The 26,697-nt window shown below is 40.1% G+C and overlaps 1 protein-coding gene across 2 annotated transcripts in view; it reads left to right on the top strand.

Moving 5' to 3' along the window:
- The first annotated feature begins 12,435 nt into the window (after positions 1 to 12,435).
- sik2a (salt-inducible kinase 2a) overlaps positions 12,436 to 26,697 on the top strand; it is a 131,771-nt gene continuing 117,509 nt past the window's right edge. For both annotated transcript variants that reach the window (XM_078532426.1, XM_078532415.1), the window contains exon 1: positions 12,436 to 12,734. In XM_078532426.1, coding sequence (XP_078388552.1) covers positions 12,600 to 12,734 — 135 coding nt within the window. In that variant the 5' untranslated portion in view covers positions 12,436 to 12,599. The remainder of the gene's footprint in view (positions 12,735 to 26,697) is intronic.

The raw sequence follows: 26,697 nt of genomic DNA, 5'->3' as shown, positions 1-26,697 counted from the left end.
TCCACCCTGATCTCACGCCCACATGTCCGCCCTTGGCCTGCTGCATTGTTCCAGTGAAGCTCAATGCAAACTGGAGGAACAGCACCTCATCTTCCGACTAGGCACTTTACTACAGCCTTCCGGACTGAATATTGAGTTCAACAATTTTAGATCATGAACTCTCTCCTCCATCCCCACCCTCTTTCCGAAATCCCCCCTTTTTTTCCAATAATTTATATAGATTTTTCTTTTCCCACCTATTTCCATTATTTTTAAATGTATTTCCATCCATTGTTTTATCTCTACCTTTTAGCCTATTTCGATCCCTTCCCTTCACCCCATCCTACCCCCACTAGGGCTATCTGTACCTTGCTTATCCTGCTTTCTACCCTTAATTAGCACATTCCTTAGATAATATCACCACCTTCAACACCTCTTTGGCCTTTTGTCTATGACATCTTTTGGCAATCTCCACCTATCACTGGCCCCCTATCCAGCTCTACCTGTCCCACCCCCACTTAAAACAGTTTATATTTCACCTCTTTTCTATTTTTCCTTAGTTCTGTTGAAGAGTCATACGGACTCGAAACGTTAACTGTGTTTCTCTCCGCAGATGCTGCCAGATCTGCTGAGCTTTTCCAGGTATTTTTATTTTTATATTTATTTTTATTTTTGTTTTGGATTTCCAGCCTCTGCAGTTTTTTTGCTTTTATTTGAATAACTGGTGTCCGGTTACCAAAGCTTTCTTATTTACCCTTGATTGCATGGCTAAGATCAGGAAATCACTGGCATAAGTGATAGGGTCAATCCTACACTCAACTACTCTCTAGCACCCTGAGATCTCAACTATCCTCTAAAAATGATAGTTTCCACTACTTGAAGCATGTTGTTCCCTTTGGTTTGTGTGCTATAAAATGATTATGATAAGTGGTGGTTTGAATCCTGATCTTTGATGACTTAAATACAATCGGTCGGTTGATACCAGGACACTGCAGTTGCCCTCAGCATCACAGGATATGGAGGGGAAAAATCAGAGTGGTTTGCCTCCTCTGATCACTTGCTGCTGGAAAATTAAAGTGACTATCAAATGCAGATAAGATCGAGCTTGGCTGGGGAGATAGTGACATGGTGGTAATGTCACTGGGCTAGTAATCCAGTGACACAGGATAACACTTTGGGGACATGGGTTCAAATCTTACCACAGCAGCTGGTGGAATTTGGATTCAGTTAATAAATCTGGAATATAAAGCTTGCCTCAGTAATGGTGACCATGAAACTATCATTAATTGTTGTAAAAACTCATCTGGTTTGCTAATTCCCTTTAAGGAAGGAAATCTGCCATTTTTACCTGGTCTGGCCTACAGACCCACAGCAATGTGGTTAACTCCGAAATGGCCTAATATTATAGAGTTGATATTCCAGGAAATATTGAACTTTATTTACAAGACAGCAGCAGCAGCTACATGTGTGCATCTAACTCTATAACTAAAGAAGAACTCTCCCCTAGAGATTCCTCACGCTGCTAACTCATTGGTTTAAACAGATCACGTGATCTTACAACACAGGATTATTCTTAAAACCACAGTCCTACGTTTATCAGAACTATAATTACTACATTCCTCCCCCTTTCACTTTTATGTACATTTTGTATTTACAAGGATATTTGTCCCATGACATTGCAATATTTACAGAGGTCATGAAATTGCAAGTTCAGTCTTTCAGGTGGTTTCCTGATCCATGTGGAACATCGTAGCTCCATGAGTTCTGATTCTTTGCAGGAACCACATTCTCTGGAATCGCATTAACATCAGGTACCTCATTTGGCACAGGCAGTTCAGTGTCTTCCACTCTGCCAGAGACATTGGGCATGTCTATCCTTGGTTGAGCAACTTCAACAGGAACCACAGGTTCAGAAATGGTTACCGGTGGAACATCATTTTGTTGAGTTATCTCTCTTCCTCATAAATGATCCACACGCTTAGAGGTACAACTGGTCTAGTCACAGAACTCACTTTACCAGGTGTTGAGGTATCTTCTCAGATTGACTACAGGAGGCTCAGACACAGGTTAACAATCATTTTATTCAAGCGAACATAGGGAGAGTCTGCCTTAGACTAGATAAAACAGAAACTCTACCGATTACAGGAAAACCATTTTTCTATACACAGTTAGTTATGTATGCGTTGCATTATGCAAATTCCAATCTTGTCAGTACATAATCATATAATAAGCAGATGTCCCCAGTCCGAGGTACATATCTTTTTCTCACCCAAGCAGGGCCTCTTTATCTCATTCTAGCCCAGTATTGTTTGTCTTTACTTTATCTGTTTATCTTTATCCCTCCCTTCTGTCTCCTATCTAGTTAATTCCTTGTGATCTACAAGGTCTTTCAGGAGAGTTCTGCCATTATCAGCCCTATGGTGTATTAGGTTCCCCTGGAGAATTTCCTGACCCTTGGTTTTTTACTAATAGAAGTCCCTGTTTAACTCTTACACCAGGTAACCACTTTGGTCCTCCACAAAATTCCTTACATATACTGCTTCTCCAACAGTAAATCGTCGCTCATGACTATGCAAATCATGAGTCGCATTTTGGTTCCCTTGACTTTTCTCCATTTTTCCCTCCAAGTGTGGTAGTATCAGGCTCAGTCTTGTTCGAAGACGGTGCCTCATCAAATTCTGCATCCTCTTCCTACGTGTCTTCTTCTTTCTATCACAGAGTTTAGTCTCGGCCTTCTTTCTGACTTCACTGTTGGCCAGACTTCTCTCAGGTGAAATCTCACCTTGTCTTAGTTCGGTAGTTGAGCTACCCATGATTTCATTATCTACTCGCATCTTAGAAAGTTCTGTGACTTTTGCTTTCAAAGCCTCTTAGTTTCATTTAGCTGATTCTTCAGCTCTTCTGCCTCCTTCTTGTATCTGTTGGCTTCCTCCTGGAACCTTGAAAATTGCTGCGTCTTCTCTACCAACTGGTTCTTTATCAGTTTGTTCAGAGTGACATTAAATTCTTCCTGTTTCTCTTCATAATTTTCCAGAGGTACAAACTTTGACCTGAGGGATCCTTGTAGTGTGTGAAGTTCTTTCAAAAGGTTTTCCTTTTCTTTGCGAAACTCACTTGCTTCATCTTGAATTCTGTAATTCAGCAGAGTCTCCTTGCGCTTCTTCTGCTGTTCTTCCATGTCATTGTTTAAGACAGTCTTCATTTTCTCAGGTTGCTGAATGGCTACACATTCCTTTTTCATCCAATTATGGTCCTTGGACTCTTCAAGTTCTTTCTGAAATACCTTGCCTTCTTCCTTTTCCAACTCAGGAGCTCTTCCTGCTTCCTTTTGAAATCTCACTGGCCAATCAAGTTTAATTTCCCTCAACCAACTTTGACCTAGAAGGCTTGGTCCTCTACCTCCTAATACCATCACTGGTAGTTGTGCTGCTTGGTGCCTATAATAAACAGATACTCTGGTGATACCTTTTACCTGGATTTCTTCACCTGTGTATGTTTTCAACTTGGCAGAGGTTTGTTCCAAATTTAATTGTTGAGCACCTTTATTTAAATCTCTGAAAGTGTGTTCTCCTAATAGAGTGGCAGAAGCATGAGTGTTTACTTCCATTTTTAAGGGTTTACCATTCACTTGCAATGTGACAATAATTGGCCCTGTCTTCCCAACTTTCATGTTGAATAAGGAATAAATGTCAGAATTGGTTGTTTCTGGCTCTTCTACGCTATATACTTCATTGGACTTTGTTTGTTGCCTAGAAGCCGGTCTTAATTTCACTTTGCAATGTTTCAATATGTTACTTTTCTTGTGACAAAAATTACACTCCACCTTTTTAAATTGCCAATCGTTAGGAGTATGATTGTTTCCATATCAATAAAAATTAGTTTTCACATTTGCTGCTAAGCTATTTCCTCTAAATTTTCAGTTAGTGGGGACTGTTTCCTGCTTTATGGCAGAGTCCCAGCTTTCTGCGCCACTTTTGGATGACTGTTCCCACCCAGTTAGGAAAATGATGCCATTTTGCACATCTTGAATCACTTGTGGATTCCTTACAGCGCTTTCCATTGCAAGCGCTATTTCTGAAGCTTTCTTAAAATCAAGATCCACTTCAGCCAGCAATCTTTGCAGAATAGCATCCTCTTGCACGCCACAGACCCCGAGCATATCATTCAGGACTTCACCGAAATCACAATATTCTAGTAGGTGTTTTAATTTCGCCATGTAGGTAGCAATGGTCTTCCCCGGGGCTCTATTCCGAGAATTGAGCCTGAACCTCTGCATTGTGACTGAAGGCTTGAGTTGAAAATGTCGCTTAACAAAGTCTACTAATTCACTGAAGGTCTTGAATCAGGATCATTGGGGGCTGTCAAGCTTCGAATTAAACTGTAGGTCTTGCTCCCACAAATACTCAGGAGAATCGCTCTCCTCTTTTCCTCCCCCGTAATTTTGTTGGCTTGAAAGTAGAACATAAGACATTCTATATATTGAGACCAGTCATCTGTGGCTGGCTCTAAGGGATCAATTCTGCCAAACTGTGGCATCATAGATGGGTATATCTTCCTTTCTTTTTAACTATCTTAGATACTCACAGTCACTGGGTGAGGGACAGCATCGGATCTGATTTATCCTTGTCACCAGCTTGTTATAGAGTTGATATTCCAGGCAACTTTTATTGTTGGAAACATTGAACTTTATTTACAAGACAGCAGCAGCTATATGTGCATCTAACTCTATAACTAAAGAAGACCTCTCCCCTAGAGGTTCCCCACACTGCTAACTCATTGGTTTACACAGATCATGTGATCTTACAATGCAGGATTATTCTTAAAGCTACTGTCTTACATTGATCAGAACTATAATTACTACACCTAACAAAGTCAGTTCAAGGGCAATTAGAGATGGCCAACAAATGCTGGCCTTGCCAGTGATGCCCACATCCCATGAAAGTATAAAGAAACAATCATTTAGGTGATTTATGTGTACCCTACCACCTCTGGTAGAGTGATTTATTGCTGCTTGGAGACCTGTTACTGTTATGTAAGAAAACTATTGGACATAATTCTAGAGAGTTCCTGTGGAACTGTATCCTAGTGAGAGCCAGTACCTTCTAGAGAGAAGTAAAGAAAAGGGGAGGCGGGTAAAAAACTTTAAAAAAAAAATCAGAAGTTCTTACATCCTACAGAAGTGCTTAAAATGGGAGAAATCAAGCATGTCATATTGGCATCTTGTTATGGGTGATGACAAGTTGCTTTCTTGCTCCTTCCTATGATTACACTTCATAATGGCCGGATCATAGTCATTAAGGGCGGGAACTTAACTCGAAGCTTAACAACAACTATCTGAAGAGATCAAAAAATGGGGAGGAGTTGCTATATGGAGACCCAGAACACTGGATAATAAACCACACTTAGAACTATGTTAGTGAGAAGTCAGGAGAAGGAAAAAGATTGCTGAACATTTAAATAAAACCGCCACGTTACAAATGAGGGATTTTATGGTGAAGCGGAAGTACTTGGTCGAAAGCATCTGGCAGGAAATTCAATTTTGGAGCATTCTGCGGAATTTTGGCATTTTTGAAAATGGTAAAGGTTCACTTTAGGACCTTTCCCCTCCCTCAAAATGATTCGGTGCATCAAGTGGCATCGTCTTAAGGCACATAGAAGAGAAGGTTCTGAGTGTTATCTGCAGTCTATGCTGAGCTCAGTTGTAATTAATATTTACACCTCTGAGTTCGAAGGCTGTGGGTTCAAGCCTACTCCAGGTCTTGCAGATTTTGAAACTGCATTACTGATCCAACAGGTATAAGAGATGGCACTAATTGAAGAAAGGATTTGTTGTGACTGCCATTTATAGCTTAACTTGGTGCCACCAAAAAAGAGCCACTGATCCTTTACCTTATTGATTTATGTGCGATCTTGCTGTGTGCGAATCTGCCAACAGAAACAACAGCGACTGCATGTCAAAAATACTTGATTCACTGTGCAGCACTTTGAAGATGTAAATTCCAGTTCTTTATTTTAGTAATGGAAATAGTTTGCGCGCTAAACTGGCCTCAGCGATCAGATGCTCATGAGGAATAAACTCAGCCAGGTTTCCCAATCCTGATCAATATCCAGTGACCTTCTGCTGCAAGGTGCGGGTGAGTGAACACTGGGTGACAATGGGATTAGTTTGTCTGGTAACTCACCTGACACTCATTGCCTAAGTTCACACATGGACAATGGTTAAAGTATTGGAGAGTTGTTGGTATTTGTGAAACTCTACCCCAGCAAGAGTACATGCCTTGGCCAGAGGAGGCAAGAGAAAAAAAAAACTAAAAACAAAGCTTTTTTATTACTTAAGCTATGTTTTGGGTTAAACAATAATGGTTTTCAAATAAAAATAGGATTATTATATGGTACCAGGTGTATGTATGTACTATTTCTGTACCCCTTGACCATTTTCATTGCCTTATGTGTGGTTTATTCTTTATAGGGTAAAGGTCACACAGTAACATATCTAATCAAATGCTGCATCTTGCATGTAAGTAAATGAATGACTGCCACGTTACATGCCAATGGCGTAACTGAAATGCAGAGAAGATTTTTGGTGCTTGTCCTTGCTCTCAACATTCTTTCTGAGCACTTCAGAGACCATTCCAAATCCCAGACCCCCAGCATCCACCTGCTATGGAATGATGGACACTCCAACTCCACGTGCATAGTGTACATTGCTGCTCTACCTCTAGGTCAAGGGCATTAAAGATGTTTTAAGGCAAATTTATGTTGCTTTTGTTTCTACTAACATTCTATTCCTTGACATAGATACTCATAGACTCCTCTTGCTCCCCCTGCTTTCTTGCATATCCCTATGAATAGGTATTATGCCTTGATTCAGTAACCAGATTTACAACATCCCCGATTAAAAAAATATTGTTACTGTTCTGTGCCACTGTTTGTTCCTAACAGAATGAAAGGTGCATAAATTCATCAGTATTCGGAAGAGGCAGTCACGTGCAGGATTTACAGACGCTGGTCTGACATATGCACAGTTTATAAAGATTTAGGCTCTGATATTTACTAGGGCAATATTTCCAAAGCAGGGGGGGAGCATCTTTGGAATTATGGGTTTCCTTGAAGGTGAACAGGTGAATCTAGAAGTAGGGAGCACAATTTCAAAATAAGGGGGCAGCCGCTTAGGATTGAGAGGGCTGCGAATCTATGGAATCCTGTACCCCAGAGGGCTGTGGAAGCTCAGTCATTAAGTATGTTTAAAGCAGAGATTGACAGATTTCTAAATACCTATGACATAAAGGGATACGGGGATAGTGTGGGAAAAAAGGCATTGAAGTAGATGATCAGCTATGATCGTATTGAATGGCAGAGCAGACTCGATGGGCTGAATGGCCTACTCCTGCTCCTATGTTCCTATATTCCCCGTCTGCAACCGAGCCTGATTGACAGGGCATGGATCCTTGTGTGGGGAGCATTGCAAAAGAAGTCCTAGCCCAGAAGAGGGTCAGTTTCCTGCTTCACGGGGTAGAGCTTGAAGGGGGAGGGGGTGGGGGGGGTGGGGGGGGGTTGGGGAGGTGGGAACAGCATGTTTTAGGGGGTTGAGGTGTGACTCTTGGTGCAGGAGTCAGAGAGATGGGGGATTTTGGGGTTAGTGATCAAGGGAGTGGTCCATGGTTGCAGGAGATGTTTGGCCTAAGGAGGTTCAATTGTAGTTGTGCAGTTGTGTCTGGTTGTGGGAGGGGTGTAATTGTGGGAGGGAAGCAAGTTATCTTAGGGAGGCCGGGTTTTTTTCTATTCTTTCACAGGATTTGGGTGTCGCAGTTGCCCATTGCTAATACTCCTTGACAATGTGATAGCGAGCTGCCTTCTTGAACCGCTACAATGCATGTGGTGTCGGTAGCACCACAGGGGGAAAGCACCACAGTGCTGTCAGGGGGGAAAATGCCAGGATTTTGACCCAGCAGCAATGAAGGAACAGTGATATAGTTCCAAGTCAGGATGTGTGCCTTGCCTTGAAAAAGCATATCCCACCATTGCAAAATCCCAACATTGAAAACTGATGTTTCGACACAGCCCGAAACTGAACTAATCAGCCAATTAACGTGAACATTATTTTGAGTTTTTCTGTTTTTATTTTTAATGCTTAATTTAAATGTTAAATACCGGTACTGTAATTGAGAAGCTGGCTTGAAGGAGAAATATGAGGGGGATGAATTAATGCACGCATTTGAAATAATAACGTCATAAAATTAATTACAGCATCTCCTAAATTAATGGCCATCTCTTCTGACATTCATTTGGCTGCATCACACCATTGGGCTGAGTTGCAACTCCCAGCTAAATCCTCTAATGATGTCAGAAACATTTATTTTTCAGCCAACTTTATTTTTCTGAAAAGAGAAGTAAAAATAACTGAGGACTAAGGTGGGAAGTTTTCTCTGCTTGCTATTCATTTTATTGTCTCTCCCTTTGTTAGGTCTCCTCGGGCCATACATCAGTCCCTGCCTGAGAGAGCTGACAGACCAGCTGCTCCAAGGACTAAGCTAATGCTGCTGTAATCCTCCCACTAGGAAGTGTGCAGGAGGATGACTCTTCTTCAGTGCTCTGCTTTTCCTGTAGAATAAAGATCATGGATATGCTCACTACCTACTTTGTAGCAGCACAGCCAAAATTGGGAACCTTCCATGTGCCAAGCGGATGAATGAACCTTGTTTCATCCAACCCCTCCATGACACGTCGCTTTGAATCATCACAACACATCACTGACATATGGATGTTAAAAGCTAATCATTAGTCTTAAGTCCCTTATATTGGGATGTGCTCTTTAATGCTGACTTTAAAGAGAGTGTGGTGGATGAATATAGCTTCTTGACGTATCTAGACAATGTTTTAGAAACACAGGATAGAGTTGATAACACTTTAAGCAGCTTTACCACTTGAGTAAGCGGTTCCACTGTTTGAGAACTGTTCTCACAATCTCATTGAAAGTACCTCTCACTTTAAAAAGAAATCCATATCATAATATATCACAATATATCAGAATTTGGTCAATTGGCTTATGTTCTCACTGCATGCTGTTTCTACAACTCACTCATGACATATTTAGGAAGGTTGATATATTAATGGATATATTGAACCCAACTGCGTGAGAGAAATAAATTTACGTACTTAAAGGCAAACTTACGGTGTCTCATTTACTCAGACTAAAATTCATTTTGGTTAAATATATAACCTACTTTCAAAAATAAACACAGCTTTCTATAAAATGAGCTTTCATTCTGTCTGACTTTTTACAATGATAAATCTCAATCCTAAAATTTGCTGGCTATTAAAGGCTTTAACTCAGGACAAACTTCTTGCTTATCCAATTGAACTACTGTTGCTATACAATGCTATGCTCTAATAGTGAAGATAAAGATAGCCTCACACTAGAATCCACTATGTGGATTCACATTGGACGCTATATTCAGAACAAAATATTTAGATGGGTCCTGCTGCTAGGTCAGTTCAAAAGTTATACTTCCTCTCAAACTATTTTAGATCTGTCCATTATTATCTATACCATAAATGTGTACTGATATGAGCAAGAACTGTCTGTCACTTCTCCCATAGAAACGTCTCCCCCATGTGGCCCCATAGCCAAAGGAATCTTGGTTTCTAGTACATCCCCTTCTCTACAAGTCTCAGAGAGACAGACCATGCACCACATAAATTTAATGCACAATGTTCACCATTTCTAATAAAATTGTACATGCGCACTAAAGAAATATGCTTAAGATTTGAAATAACTATCAGAGAAAATCTTCCTGCTATGTTCATGTCCCTATCATTGGCTCGTGTTAGCCCTCTTCCAATGATAGCCCTGTCAGTAAATATTACCATCCAAATGCATGTAACTCTGTGAATTTTCCTCTGTTCCCTCTGCGTTAGCAAGATCATAAAAATATCAGGAAGATTTTCACTGATGGGTATTTCAAGTGAAATCGTAAACATATTGCTCCAGAATGCATGTACGAGTTTATTAGAAATGGTGCACATAGCTAACGTAACTATTTTTATGATGTTGCTAACACCAAGGAGGTACTTGCACCATATCTGATCTCTTAAAAACTGATCAAAGTTTTTTGATGTATAGATAAAATGCAATTACTCCAATTCTGGCCTCTTCCATAACCTCGATTTTAATCACTCCAATGCTGGCAGCAGTGTCTTCAACTACCAAAGCCCTAATCTTTGGAATTCCCTCCCTAAACCTCTCCAACTTTCTACTTTGTTTTCCTCCTTTAAGATGTTCCCTACAACCTACCTCTTTGACCGAGCTTTTGGTCACCTGCTCTAATATCTCTTTTTGTGGCTTGGTGTCAAATTTTGTTTGATAATGCTCTTGTGAGTACCTTGGAATGTTTCAGTACTTTAAAAGTGCTATATAAATGCAAGATGTTGTTATTGTTGTGCAATGTGGCCACCATTCTGTCAACAGAAATGTCTGGCAAGCAGAAATGAAATGAATGTGCAGTTAATCTCTTTCTTGGAGACTAATGGAAATATTTATCATTAGAACCTCAGTATATCTATCTCCCTGTAACCTATAATTATACTTTATAGATTTTGTATTGCACCATGATGTGAGGAAATGTGTGTTTTGCACAATTTGAAAACATTCTTTTGCTTTACTAAGTGGGGTACATCAGACATGTTTTCACTTGCGATCAAAAAAAGAAAATGATGAACTCTCTGAGCTCAAACCCCCATTAAGCTCATTTTTTAAATGATCTATTGAACCATAGAAATAGAACGGCACAGAAAGAGGCCATTCAGTCAATTGTGAATGCGCTGGCGAAAAAAGAGAGACAGAAAGAAACTAGCTATCCATTTTAATCCCACTTTCCAGCACCTGAATATGCCTTTCAGTTTTATAATTTAAATTATGCATCTTTAACACAATGGTGGTTTTATCACCTTTCCACTGTACTGCCCTCATGAGAAGCCTGTTGGGCTGTATTTGCATGAGAACCACAGGGAAAATATTTGGCAACCAGGTTTTATTGGTCATCTCAGTTGGAGGCACTTCGTGCTTCTGAGTCAGAACATTGTAATTTCAAATCCCACTCCAGGACTTCAGCATAACATTTAGCCTGATAGTGTTGTACTGAGGGAGTGCTGCACTGTCGGAGATGCTGTCTTTCAGCTGTGATGTTAAACCAAGGTGCTCTTTGCCCTCTCAGGTGCTGCATATGAAAAATCCCTGGCACCATTTTCAAGGGGAGACATCACAAATACAGATCACCTGGTTATTTTTGTTGTTTGTGGGAATTTTCTGCGTTTAATTGTCTGCTGTGTTTCCCACATTACAATCTTGGCTACGCAACAAAAGTACTCCTTTGGCAGTTAAAATGCTTTGGGATGTCCAGAAAGGTGCTATTACAACGGACATCTTCATAATTAAAACAGAAAATGGAAAAAACTCAGGTCTGGCAGCATTCTCTTTAGAAGAATCATATTGGACTCGAAACACTAACTCTGTTTTTCTCTCCACAGATGCTGCCAGACCTGCTGAGTTTTTTTTTACCAGAATTTTATTCCAGATCTCCAGCATCTGCACTATTTTGCTTTTTTTTTTAAATGGGCTACGATTGCCCATCGTTTTAAGTTTCCAAATTGACAAGGTCACCAGACCAAAGGGCAAGTGGAGCTCACTCAGATATATGTGGGGAATAACGCCAAGTTCCAGCATCCCCTCTTCACCATGTGTTATTATGTGAGTCTGTCGGTGGGGGGGGGGTTGGGTGTATGGGGTAGTGAACTGTTCTGGGTCTGGATTTTGAGATTACTCGCTGTTGTAAATCATTAAAAAAAAACCAGAACCCATCCAATTTACCGCCACGTGATGTAGCAGAAGGACTTTGTAACCAGCGAGTTACTTGAAAACAATAGAAAGTCTCTAACTCCCTTGTGTGTGTGTGTGAGGGAGAGAGAAAGCCTATTTTTTTGGCATTAAAAAAAAACCCCAGAAGAGGCTGCAAATAAAAAGACAGACCAGAAACTCCCCTGCTTTCGTTTTTTGATCCTCTGAGAGAGAGAAAGGGAGAGAGAGAGAGAAAGAAAGAGAACACATTTTGCAGCAGCTCTGTGGCAGCATTTAGACTTCAAGATTGACAACCTCGAGAATAGAAGTGGCTGCTTCTGACGTAAAAGGTGGATAGGGTTGCTATGGAGATAGATTCGCAGGGCAGTGAGAAAAGCTTCAGAACCCGCCTTCTGCACACATTACCCTAGAGTTTTTACGTCAATATGCGTCAGCCAGGATAACATGATGCCTCCTGCAACAACCGGGACCTTGTAGCTTTATTTCCCTTTTGTTGCCTCTCTTAGATCGAGCTTGACTATTCAGCTTCCCGCCCTCTCTTTCCCCCTCCACCTCCACCCACCTTTTTTTATCTTCTTTTCCCCCCCCCCCCATCCCCTCCCCTTAAATTATCCTGGTATCACCTGGCCGGATCCAATAGGGTGTTGTTTAAAAAAAATTTTTGCTTTCGTTTCTTTTTTTTTTAAAAAAAACTTATTTTTGTGTGTTGTTGTGGTGTGCTCAGTGTTGTGTATATGTGTGTAGTTGCCTTATACCGGCTCCCAGCATGGTCATGGCGGATTGCCCGAGTAAACTGCATCGGGCGCCTGTCCGGGTGGGTTTTTACGATATTGAGCGCACTTTAGGCAAAGGCAATTTCGCCGTCGTCAAACTGGCGAGACATCGCATCACCAAAACTGAGGTGAGTGGAAAAACAATATATATATATATTTTTTTTTAAATAATTTTTTTTTATTCAGAGAGAAAGGCACGAAGGCTGAATCGTGGTCGAATAAGGAAAAGGAAAGGTGGGGGGTGGTGGGAGAAGAGAGAGAGAGAGAAAGAGAGACAGACAAAAAGAGGTCCCGGAGTTCAAAACCCGCGTGTAACACGGCTAAAGAAAGAACTTGCGACAGAGAGAGGAAAAAAAAAATTGCGACAAGCTGGTATTTTAGTGTCTTTTTAAAAAAATTGCATCCTTGTTATTTTATTCGAAACTATGTGCAGTAAAGGGGTTTAGGTTTGGAGACTTGAATAAGTCGCTTGGAGCTGCTTCGTTATGGTGTTCAGCAGGCAACCCAGAACCTGGTTCATATATTCGGTCGTGTGTCTGCTCGTGTCAGGGACATTCAATACAACATGCCAAGTTCTGGCTGTAAAAGAGACACACCCAGATCATTTGCACATGTAAAATAGGAAATAGTTTTTTTTTTAAATTTAGTGATCCTTGCAGTGTAATGTCTTGGTAGTTATTTTTTTTGAAAAAAAGATGATCTATATTGAAACAGTATTAATCTCGTGCATTCATGCACATTGCTCTTAAAATTCACAATTTCGTCCTCCTCCAGTTAGATATATGCAAATTCACCTTCAATAATGAGTAGATTCCACTTGTTTTTGAAGAGTGATGCATAATCGTGCAGGTGACTAAAATACAGTGGAAAGAGTTCCATGGAATCCTTTAGCGATGAGTAACGATTAATGGGTTTATTCTGGAGACACAACCATGACTTGTTAAATTTTAGTTTCTAATAATATTGTTCCTGATCTCGCCTTTTATTGTATCCAACTGTCCAAACTGTTATGTCTTTTATAGTCATGCTGGAACCAGTCACCTCTGTATGATACAAAATGCAATTGGTTTCGCGAATGGTCTGGTTCTTGCTATTTTTAATATGTCAGGCACAAATGTAAGACAATTATTTTGGAATCGTGCGAATAAAGGCAACAAATGTATCAGATTATCCACCTTGTATCATTAGTGTATCCAGTTATGTAGCAAGTTAACATGCAACCAATAAGTGGCAGCTATTGCAGTCATTTTGGACAATTTGCTAAGCAGAAACCATGTCCACTTTAGGCCAATTCTCTTCAGGGTTATCTCGGGTAGCTCTAGGTCTTGTGATGAAATCAATTCCCCCTGAAGATTTAACAGAAAGAAATTGGCTTCGATCATATATAACCGTGCGAGCTGAGTGACAAAAGGACGACTTTTTTTTATATATATTTAAAAAAAACCAGCACTCTAATCCTCTTTGGAATAATACTTAAATGAACTTTCGAATGAGTTGTCCTGCAGGTTAGAGGGAAAATACATAATTAGATGTGCGAGTTGAATTGGTTTTCCGCAGGATTCCTTGGTGACTGGGAGTTACAAAATTCAAAACGACAGAGGCCGGAGCTGAATAAAACTTTTGGGACTGGGGCGGGGGGGTTATTAAAGCAGATCGCGTTTAAATGCAAAACTATCAGAATTTGTTTCAATTCAGAAAATAGTAGACACAATTTATCACAATAATGCTATTTCCTTTCTGTAACTGGCCCCTATGCTAAATAATGAAAATACACTTCCAACAAATACAATTGAAATTTTTGTTTTATTCCAGCGTATGAAACCTTCTATTCAGGGCATTGAACAGTGCACTGATATACATATTTAATAAACTAATTTGACTGGCTAGTTCACGGGGTTAAAATAATTTGTTTTATTTTAAAAGAGGATAGTCAATTAATATTTTTTTTAAAAAAAGACACGTCTCGGTCCGGTCACAGAGGCAAATGTTCATTGTTTTACCCGTCTCTTCCAGTGTTTGGAGTTTGTTTACAGGTGGGGGATTACATGGAGAGTCTTGCTAACGCGAAGAGTGTGTTTGAAAATTTAATTGATGAAAGGTTCTTTCAAGTCATCGTATGTCGGGAGGAGCTCAGGTTTCCAATGTGTAAAACCCCTGCTAATAATTGATGGATATACTCGCGACAGCATTAGTGACATGGACCCGTTCAAATTCAACCTGGAACTTGCTATACTAAAAACTTCAAAAAGCTTCACAAAAAACTTTTGGAGATTTTGCCCCCACACCCGGACTGATTTCTCCCACTCTCCCACCCACTTTAAAAAGTTTTAGACTTGCATGATGTTAGCAGCTTTGTAATTTTCTCGCGAATTTTATAGCTAGTGAATAGAGAGAAAGTTTTTTACACTTGCATGATGTTAGCAAGAGTGATTTTTTTTCTCTTGAATTTCATGGCAAGTGAATAGTGAGGAAAAATAAACTTTACTTTGAAGTCCAACTATTTCCATCTGTGGCAAGGTGGCGAGAGTTTCGATTTAATGTGCTGCACTGGGGTTAATAGTGAACTGTCCCCACCAGACAGCCTTAGAAATTCAGTAAGTGCGAACGTGTTGTAATATTTCAAGGTGCAGTTGGTTTATTTCAGTTTGCCACCAGCGGGTGGTAGTGTTCATGATACCCGACAATTCCAAATGCTAGTTTTCCTCCAACACCACCTCCTCCACCACTCCCCCGCCCGCCAATAAAATATTATAGTTGATTGAATGGAAAACACCAAACACGCTGTTAATTTGGATATCTCAAAAATGATGGGAATGGACTGGATCTGCTTCAGCAAGAGTGGAAGTGCAGTTAAGCATCCCGTCAAGCATCAGCAAGGATGATCAGTGAAGTTCCCTGCGCAAGTATTCCCCCTTAAAACCTGCCATCACCAGGAGACCTCCTTAGAGCGAGAGGATGTAAAGCTGACCCGTGAAAGACCCCCCTCCGCGTGCTTTACAGAATGATTGCAGCTTATCGGCAAAAACAAAACCACATAGAACACAGCCAATAGCGTTAAGGAGTTAGGAGGCACTTTTTAAGAAAAAAAAGTGCTCTCAATTGTGTTCCCGCTTGCTCAAAATTGGCCCGCTGCAGGAACGCACATTTTGCCGCTTTGTTATTTACCAATCCCCAGTCTCACGGTTGCTCCCATCGTCTCTCACACTGAGCATGAATTTCAGCCAGGTGTTACAGGGACAACATCAGATCATGAGATACGATGTGCAACAAACCTCCCCCTGCCCCTCCACCCACACATTTTATATAGGCATTAAAGCTTTGAAGTAGTTGAGTTTTAAATTATATTTTAATTGTGTAGAAATGTAAAATTAAAAAATTGTGTGTATATATAAATAATTTATTTTCCAAATTTGATAGTAAGATGGTTGGATTTATCAAAGGCTTTTTTTTAAAGGGGAAAAAAAACTGATTCCCCCCCCCTCCATTCCTGGCATTTGGGATGTTTCTTTTGAAGTGATCTGCAAACCCCTAACCCCTAATCATGCTGCAGGCCCAGGAATTGGGGACTAATTGGAACTGTTCACCAGGTTATAAATGTGAACCCTCTTGCCCTTTAATGCAGGGAATATTAGCAGAAGGAGGCTGCAGGCTGGTGCAGAAGTTGGCTACATCTGTACAGTCCATATTCTCTCTCCGTTCCTGGTTAGTTTCTGTTTCTTTATTAAAATTATGCAAGAATGGAATTTTCCTGCAGTCTTTCGAAGCTACCAACAGCTGGATCTGTCCCAGCTGGAGGAGTCCTTAGGGCAACAAAGGCTGGTTGAATGCCACTATGGGGTGCCCTAAAGAGGAAGATTCTACATCTCTTGTGCTTTTTTTTTTGTCGCCCTGCTGGGATGGGATCAAGCCTAGGCATTTGTACTCGGGCAACCTCAGTCTACGGAACTGGCTTCCTCTGAATCCTAACCTCGGGGGGAGGTGGGGAGGGGGCGTTTCCATATGTTGTGCAAACAATTCCTTTAAGATATTTGCAAGTCTAAACTTGAAATAATTGTCAGTTCTCTTTTCCATTTGTCATATTCCACATAGCCAAAATATAAATCGAAAACAAATTTTATATTAATTGCAGAATGTTAAAATGAGTGCATTGCTTTTTATTTTTAGCTTGCAATATAGTAGGATTTAATAAATATGCACTGCAACGTTCAAGGTAAATTGAATGGCTGCATTAAACTAGACATGCCTACAACATGATGTGATGTGGATATATTTTTATGCATGTGCATCTGTAATATTCTGATTCCCATTTGCAGTACATTTTGAATGATTTCAACAATGTACAGATCAAGAAAATGTAACAATGTATAAGGTGCATTATAATTTATCTGTCCTGCTACAAAGAATTATTACATCTTTGTTGCAAAGTCTTGCCTTAATTCAGTATCCTACAGGTAATTTTCTATATCTGTCGGGGCAGGAGAAGGGGTACATACGTTGATGTTCAGATAAGATTCTTGCGTTTAGCCACATGCTTTTTAATGGTGGGTTAAAAGTTCAAGGAAAAAAAAAAGTCATTCTTCCAGTTCAAACATGGGGCGAGCTTGTGACAGAAGGATGAAACAATCTTCCCTTGAGCAAAACTTATCAAAATAGCAACATGTGCAACTCAAAGCATCAGGAGCAAAGGAAACGTCATTTTTAAGTCAGTTTCATGCAACAGCAAGCAGACTGTAAATTTAGGAGGTAACTGTATGCAACATAATGTTGAAATTAATACATTTCCCTGCTTTCTCAGCATTTATAATATATTGTCAGTGCACTTTTTTTATGTAGTGGATTGGTCAGTGTATATAGATGTGATGCTGAATTACTGTGTATCAGAAATGGGAAAAATCAAATTTCTTCATGTCTCATGGATTAGCAAATGCATCTTAATTTAGTTGTGTTGTGGCTTGTGTTTGATTTAACTAGTTTGGAATATACATGAACATCACTGACCCTTTTTTAAACAGTGGGGAGAAGGGGGACTTAAGCCATCTGTTCCCATTATGACTTATTTAACTTGTGTGTTTTCAATTAAAAGATAGCAATTTCAGAACAGTTCCCATGATTATGTTGTTTAAAATCTGGTTGCTTGAAAATCACTAAATAAAATTTGCGCTTGGGTTATGCAGTATATGGAACATTCAAATAAAGTTACTGAAGCATTTAGAGCTCAGTCGGTATTATGCAATTAAAAAAGGAGACTGGGTTAGAAGAGATAGCAGTTTTAGAGACAGCATGTCACAGGTATAAACGGCCTCTTTCCATGCCACGGTTACAATTCTTCTACATTTTCCTCTGTAGGACTATGTTCTTCAGATTCCCCTACCTCCAACACTGAACTTGCCAAGCCTTTTATTTAAAAAAAAGCCTCTAATTCAGTCTGCATGTTTGGAATTGAAATAAGAAACATGTATGGAGGCTGTAAAAGCTCAATGTTGTGACACTCCTGAGTTAGATATTCAGCACCAATGATGTATGCTTCAGAAGCAACATACAGACTGAATTAAAGCTTTTTTTTTTAAAGGCTTGGCAAGTTCAGTGTTGGAGGTAAGGGATCTGAAGAACATAGTCCTACAGAGGAAAATGTAGAATTGTAACTGTGGCGTGGAAGGAGGCTGTTTATACCTGTGACATGCTGTCTCTACAACTGCTATCTCTTTTAATCCTGTCTCCTTTTTTAATTGCATAATATTGACTGAGTTCTAAATGCTTCAGTAGCTTCAATGCAAAGCTGGTAGTTCTTGGTAGTTTTATTTGCAAAATAAATTTTGACCTATTGAGGTACTGGTCATTCACTGCTTATGGTGAATGTTTATAAAACACTGGTTTGGCCTCAACTGGAGTATTGTTCCAATTCTGGGCACCGCGCTTTAAGGAAGAATGTGAAGGCATTGGAAAGGGTACAGAAAAGATTTATGAGAATGGTTCCAGGAATTAGAGACTTCAATTATGTGGATACATTGGCATGGCTGGGGCTGTTCTCCTCCGAGCAGAGGCTGAGGGGAGATTTGATAAGAGCTGTTTGAAATCATGAGGGGTCTGGACAGAGTAGAAAGGGAGAAACTGTTCCCATTAGTGGCAGAATTGAGAACCAGAGGACCTAGATTTAAGACGCTTAGCGAAGAACCAGAGGTGACATGAGAAAAAAGTTTTTCATGCAACAAGTGGAGTGCATTTATCTGAGTATAGTGGATGCAGATTCAACCATGGCTTTCAGAAGGGAATTGGATAATTATCTGAAGAGAAAAAGTTTGCATGGCTCTGTGGGGTAAAGGTGGGGGAGTGGGACTAGATGATTTGGCCTTACAAAGAGCTGGCATGGACACAATGGGTGGAATGGTCTCCTTGTGTGGTGTAACCATTCAGTGATTTGATTCCAAATGGCCATGTTTGTGGGGGGAAATTCCAACCAGTTTGATCATGCATGTACTTTCCAGCAGACACTACTGGGTAGCACACAAGAGTAAGGTATCTTTCTCCATGCCAGGATAGCATGGCTAGGAAGGCCAATTATAGCATCCCTCCTCATCCTGTCTTGAGACTGATACCTGGTCTATGGCTTCATTGCATGCTGTCTTTTTTTGCCGCTAGAACAGTTTTGTACAGCACTTGCATACCCATTTAAAGTAGTTCCAAATGTTATGTTCTGTTGAATAATAGTGAATTCCCTGGTTGAAATGTTTGGTGAGCAGGTAGGAGTAAGTTACAAAGTTGTTTATGGTTTATTTGCTGAGGCAACTCTATCCAGATTTGTAATGTGAAGCTTTCAATCATGCAAGGAACTATAGGTTTCCAAGAATGTGTCATTAATCAGCTGAAAGAAAATTCCAGTATCACTGATGTGAAGTTAATGGTGTTGAATTAAATAACTAATTCAAGTATAAAGTAACTAATTCAAATATCACAATTGGGTTTATTCCTTTTCAACCATGTTAGTGCAGTCAGCTATCATGCAAACAGAACTGGTGTGTCTCTGTGTAGAAAATGAATACCTATTCATTATAAATACTGTGCACAGTAAATCACTGGTATGAGTTTACAGATAATGTTTGAATTAGTCTGATAACTTGCTGTTAACTGCCTAATTCAAATTGGTGTCATTTTTATTTTTGGCCTAAAACTATTCAGAATACTTGAATGTTGAGATTCCTAATCTGCAGGATTTTATGATAGAAGCAAAAGCAAGATCCCTGATCACATTAATGCTTAATGGTTATTTAAAATAGGATTGTTTGCGGTACAGTACTTATAATGAATAGGTATTCATTTTCTACACAGAGGAACGCCAATTCTGCTTGCATGATAGGAAACTGCAATATAATGGTTGTAAAAGAATAAACTCAGTTATGATATTTGAACTAGTTATTTTATACTTGTTTTCCTCTGTGCATATCACCGTGATTGGAAGAATAAATAATGATGCAGGAATATTGGAAAAAATGGTCTGGCATCATCCTCAAGGATGAGAAATACATTTCTCTAATGGTTTAAAGTTATTTAGTTTAATTTTTTTTACATTTTCCTGTGAATTGATTGCAGGAATGACAAAGTTACGCAGGTAAAAAAGAATAAGTTGATATCTGCTTTTCTGATGCTTCTCATCAAGGCTGCACCATACTCGTGATGCATGGAGCATCATGAATAGACCCTTCTTAACCCTCCTAGGACAGACAAAAAGCAGAAAAAACCCAGGGCCAATAAAGGACAATAAAATCTGAAAAATTCTTCAGCCTCCCTCACAAATAAGATGCCAGTTTGTGCACTAAGGGTTGAGATCAATTGAATGATTGATATAGTACACCTGTGCCTTAATAGTGTTCAAATCTAACCCAAATAAATAAATATTTGTATTTCTATAGTGCCTTTTATAACTTCAGGGTGTTACAGCAATAAAATACTCTTTGAAGTGTAGTTACTGTTGTAATGTAGGAAATGCAGCAACCAATTTGCAGACAGCAATCTCCCACCAACAGCAATGTGGTAATGACCAGATTTTTTAAGGTGATGTTGATTAAGAGAAACATTGGCCCAGAAATTGGGGAGCACTCCCTGTTCCTCTTCAAATTATTATCCTGGTAACTTTTACATCCACCTGTGAGGGCAGATGGGAATTTAACATCTCTCCTGAAAGATGGTATCACTGACACTCCAGTTCAGAATCAAGGGAGTGCTGGACTGTCAGATTATTAATTCGAATCTCTGGAGTGGAACTTTAACCCAAACTAATGGGATGAAAGAGATCTCTCTCTGCTACCTGGATGGGTTCTTCCTTAAAAAAACAAGTATGCAGTCTTAATCCAGTTTGGATGTGAATCCACAACACTACAACTACTTTACTAATTAGCATTCTAATTGTAAGCCGCAAAGATGGCTGATATGAGAAATGGGACACCTGGCTTCAGGAGGGTGTGCTCTTTAAAGTTTCAGCTTGTATCATATTGTTGGGACACAGGAGGAAGAGTTTTTTTTCAGCACTTTACCTATCTTCTCCTGGCCTGAGAGCACTAGATATTGACACTTGCTAATGTGGAAGAGCATCCCACCCCTGTTGACAAACCAAAGTAGAAACTGAAGAAAGAAATAAGCATTAAATGAGTTACATTCTAAAAGTGCGCACTCTGTTTCTGTGATGTTATATCTTTTTCAGTTTTACTAAAATTGGGTTATCAGCAGGGCAGCTGGCTTACAGCGACTGAAAAGGGCTAATTCTGTTTCATTGTCTGGGATTCCAGGGAGAGCGATTTCCCCGGAGCTGCTTGCTATTTGCTGCCCTACAGAGTGGAGGAAACCCCATTTATGTGTGTAAGGAGGGTTTACACTGCACGTCTATGGAGCAGGATTCAATTGGAAGAAATTCATGGCCAAGGATTTTCTTTTTTTTTGGGGAGGCGGTGTGGGGGTGGGGTTTTTATTATGTGATTCCATACACTTTTTCACAAAAGGCAAAACTCAGTGGGTTTGGATATCAGATTAGGAAGAGAGGGATGGTATTTGTTTCAATCTGTACCATAATTTGAGGCTTAATTCAATGTGTTGTGGTTCAGAATTTTAACAAATTTTCTGAACTTATCTAATGGCAAGGGAACTGAGCTATGCTGGGCCCACAGGTTGTGCTATGTTTATTTTGTGCTCTTAAAAAGCAATGCACTCGGATTTTAACTTGCAAACCATAGCGCTTTCTGTATTGCCGCAAACTCCTAAATCCTGCCTGAAAACAACTGTTTTCACTTTGCAAGGTATGATTTTACCATGTTTGTCCGGGTTGAACCAGTACACGATGGTGGTCAAGCTAGAACCACGGAATTAAAACTTCAGCTTATACTTTCTCATTCAAACCAGTGCGTGAAATACAGAGAGGTTTGAGCAGGACAGTTCAGTGTAAATCCTTTGTCAAACCAGAAGAGATTCAGTCCAGAATTAATTGGAGTCACTTGTTGGTGAGCTTACTGCTTTGTTGTAGTGTGCTGGGCACTTACAGCTATACACTCACTTCAGATTGATTTGTGTGTGATCAGGTGATGTTCCGTGTAAGTTAAGGATGCTCGGAGCCTCAGCAATACTGAACTCGATTGTGATTCAGTAATTTGGCTGTCGATGTCCAATTGCAGATTTGTTTTTTTTTTAATTTTGGAAAAGCTACATTCTTCAGGAACAATCAATGCCAGTGGATGTTCAATGATCTTGGTCATAATGTCTGAATTAATTATCATAGAAATTGATGCATAAAAGGAAGCCATTTGGCCCATGGTGCCTGTGCCAGCTGTTCAACTGGAGCTATCTCCTTTTAGTTCCATTTCCCTGTCCTTCACCCCCATTATCCTTTTTTTTCTTTCTTTTCAAATACTTGCCCAGTTACTTTATAAATGCTATAACCCCCTTCTCCATGGTGGCTTGTGGTAAGGCTTTCCATGCTCTATTAATCCATGTGATAATTCTCACTTTGTGCCCCCTTGTTATCAATTTGCCAACAAGTGGAGATTGTGGGCAAGATTTTCCTGCCTCGTCCGGTCCCTCCAAAAATCAGTGGGCTTTTTGCTGGCCTGCTGCATCCCCTGCAGTGGGCCCTGTCATGGCCGGGCCAGAAAATCCCGGCCAATATTTCTCTGTCCTCTCAGAACTTTTTAAAAAAAAAACTTTGAAACCTTCTGGTGCAATGTTGAGTTTTAAATGGAGTTGATAATTATTGGAAGCTCAGGTTATAAAATGAATAGACTTGCAAAAATTCAGCCCTCTTCAAAAAAATTTCGCTTTCCAGTGTTGTCTTTTTTTCTTTTTCAGTATGTGGCCTTCTCCTGAAGGCCGATGTATCATACTTGGATAAAATCATGCTGGAGCACACTTAGCAGGTCCAGCAACATCTATGGAGAGAGAAACCGAGTTAACGCTTCCGATCAATGACCTTTTTATATTCATGGTGTGTTATTAACGTGTGAATACCAGTTGCCCTCGACTACCTTTCAAGTTCCAGTACCTGTTCTTATTGTGCTGGCCCAGGCAGTGAGGTTCAGTGGGTTATTAGTTCAGAGGGCTATCACATAAAAGCCCAATTGTGGCTTCACCAGAAGTTTATACTCGGTCACTTTCCTTTTGAGCATCTTTATTCGGTAACCCTTATGATTTTGACGCCCTCCCTAACCTGAGTCAATAAGAGCGTCCGGGTTTGGATCAGCTAGACCAGGGACAGAAAGGCACTGGAAAACACTTGAAATACTCAACAGGTCTTTTCAGCAGCTGTGGAGAGAGAAACAGAGTTAATGTTTCAGGTCATGGCCAGGAATGCCTCCCTCCCCCCAAGACCTTTTATAGTCTGTGCAGCTCAGTTAGACACAGCTTTTACCACCTACATAATGACCATCACTGCTCAAACTTTTCATTATGTGAACCGCTTGGGGATATTTCAATGACATGTCAAGACAGTTTATAAATGCAAGGATTTTTGTTTCCCTTTAACTGAGCAATCTCTGCTACCGTCATGGCTTGAAGGGGAAATGTAGGGTGTATTCTGTAGCCTAACCTATGATGATGTAAGCAATTTATTCTATGGTTGAGAGTGAATATGTTTGGCGATGGAATTGCTGTTGGATTTATTGAATAATTACTTTTACTTTACAACCTAGTACTTGTCAATATGACACAGCTTGCAGGTTTGTTATTTAACATTGGGATATATATTTAAGGTTCAGACTACTACAACTTACATTTAATGCCCAAAGGATCTTAAAGGTATGGACAATTATTGGGATGGCCATTTTGCCAATATTAGAAGCTGAAGGAAAAGCCAAATTGTAGAGAGCATGGGATAAATTTCCTGACTGGTATAACACTTGCGTGAAGGGCAAAGCAGGATTTAGTACAGGCTTTGGTCATAAAATAGACCTGTGAAATACTAAGCTATAGACAATCTTTGTACGAGGGGACCATGGAAAACAGCTGCTTATTACTTTTTTTTTCAATGAAATATATATTGTTCTATAGGGTATAATGGGAACATTTAGGAATCTTGTGGATTCATAAACCATCTGGGTGGACAGAACTCAATTTAGTGGAATGCACTGAGAAACTTTTGATATTCTGTGTTGCCAATGGATTATTTTATGTGTTTCGCTAATCCAAAGTAGATTACAGTTTCACCATTCCTGAAGTTATGGGAAAGAAGTGGTGTCTGAGACTTGAAAGTGCCTTTGTTGATGAAGGTAAAATTAACGATGAGTGGAGTGGTGAGATACAGCCCCCCTGTATTCTATAGTGCAACGTTAGGCCACAGCTTTGTACACAGTGAGCTCCTGGGCTTGACCATGTCGAAGTGCCGAGCAGAGACAAAAGAATTTCCTCTCCGGCAAGAATCTTTCACACACATCCCGGCAGCCAGTATTAGAGTTGCCTTTGCTTGGGAGCAGGCCAGCCTTTATAATTGGGCATGCAGTGGATGGAAAAATACCTCCTTTTGAAAAGGAAGGCTTGCCAACAAAGCAAAATTGAAGGGAGAAGAAGGGGAGTAAGAATTCACCTCTGGGTGGTGAGGTGGAACGGATGGCCGCTTGTTTACACACACTGCCTGCTATTCAGTTCCATTGCGGTCAATGGAATTAAATGCCAGACAGTCTATATAATGGGTGGCTGACCCAATTCTGCCTGTTTTGTGCCGCCCCTCAGGTGAATTTCTCCCTCAGGACGTGTTATTTTATTCTTTCATGGGATTGGGCATTGCTGACAAGGCCTGCATTTATTGCCCATCCCTAAATGCATTTATTGCCCATCCCTAAATGCATTTATTGCCCATCCCTAAATGCCCTTAAGCTGAGTGGCTTTTTTAGGGCATTTCAGAGAGCAGTTTAAGTGTTAATCACATTGCTGTGGGTCTGGAGTCACATGTAGGCCAGACCAAGTAAGGATGGCAGATTTCCTTCCATAAAGGGCATTAGTGAAACGGATGGGTTGTCATGGTCACTGTTACTGAGCTTGAACTAGCTTTATATTCCAGATTTATTAATTGAACTTAAATTCCACCAACTGCTGGGGTGGTGGGATTTGAACCCTTGTCCCCAGAACATTAGTCTAGGCCTCTGGATTACTTGTCATGTTACCACTACGCTGCCATCTCTGCTACAAGCCCGTTATATGGTGTTAGCAGCCGTATAACCTGCATCTTCTCGGTAGTATATGACAAGCTTTGCTTCGCAGTCACTTTGACATTAGTGGAGGGGGCGGAGGGAGAGAGCGAGAGAGAGTTGAAACTGCAAGAAAAAGGGTCACCGCTCAAATTGTGTGACCTGGCTGTTATAACTCCCAAACAGCGTCCTGCTTATTTTCAGATGGTTTGTCGGCCAAAAGCTCACGTGAACAATTCATTTTGAGGAGGTGACTATTTCCTTTTATAACCCGGGAAGCTTTGGTTAGTTTGGGTCATTACAGTTTCCTCGAGCTGGCACTGTAGGTAACCTTTGCTATCCAAGTATAACTCGCCAATAGTGCAAGCAGGCTGAGTGAGATAAGTCTTCAACAACTTAACCTAATGTTTCCCAACTGCTTGCCTGGGGTGGGGAGAAAAGTCAATTCTAGCATTATCTGTAATTCAGCTCTCAGCCCAATCTTTTATGGGGAATGCACTTATCTTACTGACGGATCTTTTTGAGGTCTCTGTTTCCACTCCTTCTAGTCCTCTCCCAGAATGTCAGTCCTTTATCTTAAGTAATGATTGGTAAAGGCTCATAAAACACTGGAACAAAGTTGCACAGTTGGCGTGTGTTCTGTTTTGTATGCAGCAAAGTAATCTTGTGGCTTTTTTTTAAACTAACTTTTAATAGTTGAAGGTCATGTCACCATGTTATGCCTGTTCTCCTGATTTCCAAAGATACCGCTTGATATTTCACTTAATGACGTAAATGTTCTTCTGAAGAAATTAGAGCCCATCTATCATATCCCAGAATGGGAGTAATGGGTTTTATGACAAGCGTTGTATCTTGAGATACATGAAACAGCAGAAGGAAAATACCTAGATTGCACATTTTTCAGTAATGGTGTTGTGGTTGGAATCATTTCTATTCGTATGTGAAAATATGTACAATTTTTTTTGGGCAAGAGATCCAATTTGCAGAGTAGCACTTCAATGACAGTTTCACAATAAAACTGATAAAAGTGCATTGATCCATTGAACAACGGACAAAATCCTTATATTTCAATCAAATCTAGGAAAGGTTTCCTGGTTTCTACATGTATTGAAATTATTAATTAACTCATAAAACTCCACGTTGAAGATTTTACCTCATATTGCTCATTCGGGGACCTTGCACAGACACAGCGGGCTGAATGGCCTCCTGCACTGTTACAATTCTGTGATAGCATGTCTGCTATAAGAATGAATAAGAAACTGCAATTGCGCTGGATTCAATATAGTGTGGCAGATAGGAGTGAGAATTAAGGAGTGTACAGTGCTTGAATTCCTCACTCGATTTCTACACTGTTAAATTCATATGAACATAGAAAGTTGACTGGCAGGCAAAGGCCAGCTGGCCCTTAAAGCCTGCTCTACAAACTTGATGACCAGAC

Source organism: Cetorhinus maximus, chromosome 2 (assembly GCF_964194155.1).
Source record: "Cetorhinus maximus chromosome 2, sCetMax3.hap1.1, whole genome shotgun sequence".
In the NCBI taxonomy this organism is placed as follows: Eukaryota; Metazoa; Chordata; class Chondrichthyes; order Lamniformes; family Cetorhinidae; genus Cetorhinus; species Cetorhinus maximus.
This window is presented reverse-complemented; position numbering and strand designations above follow the sequence as displayed.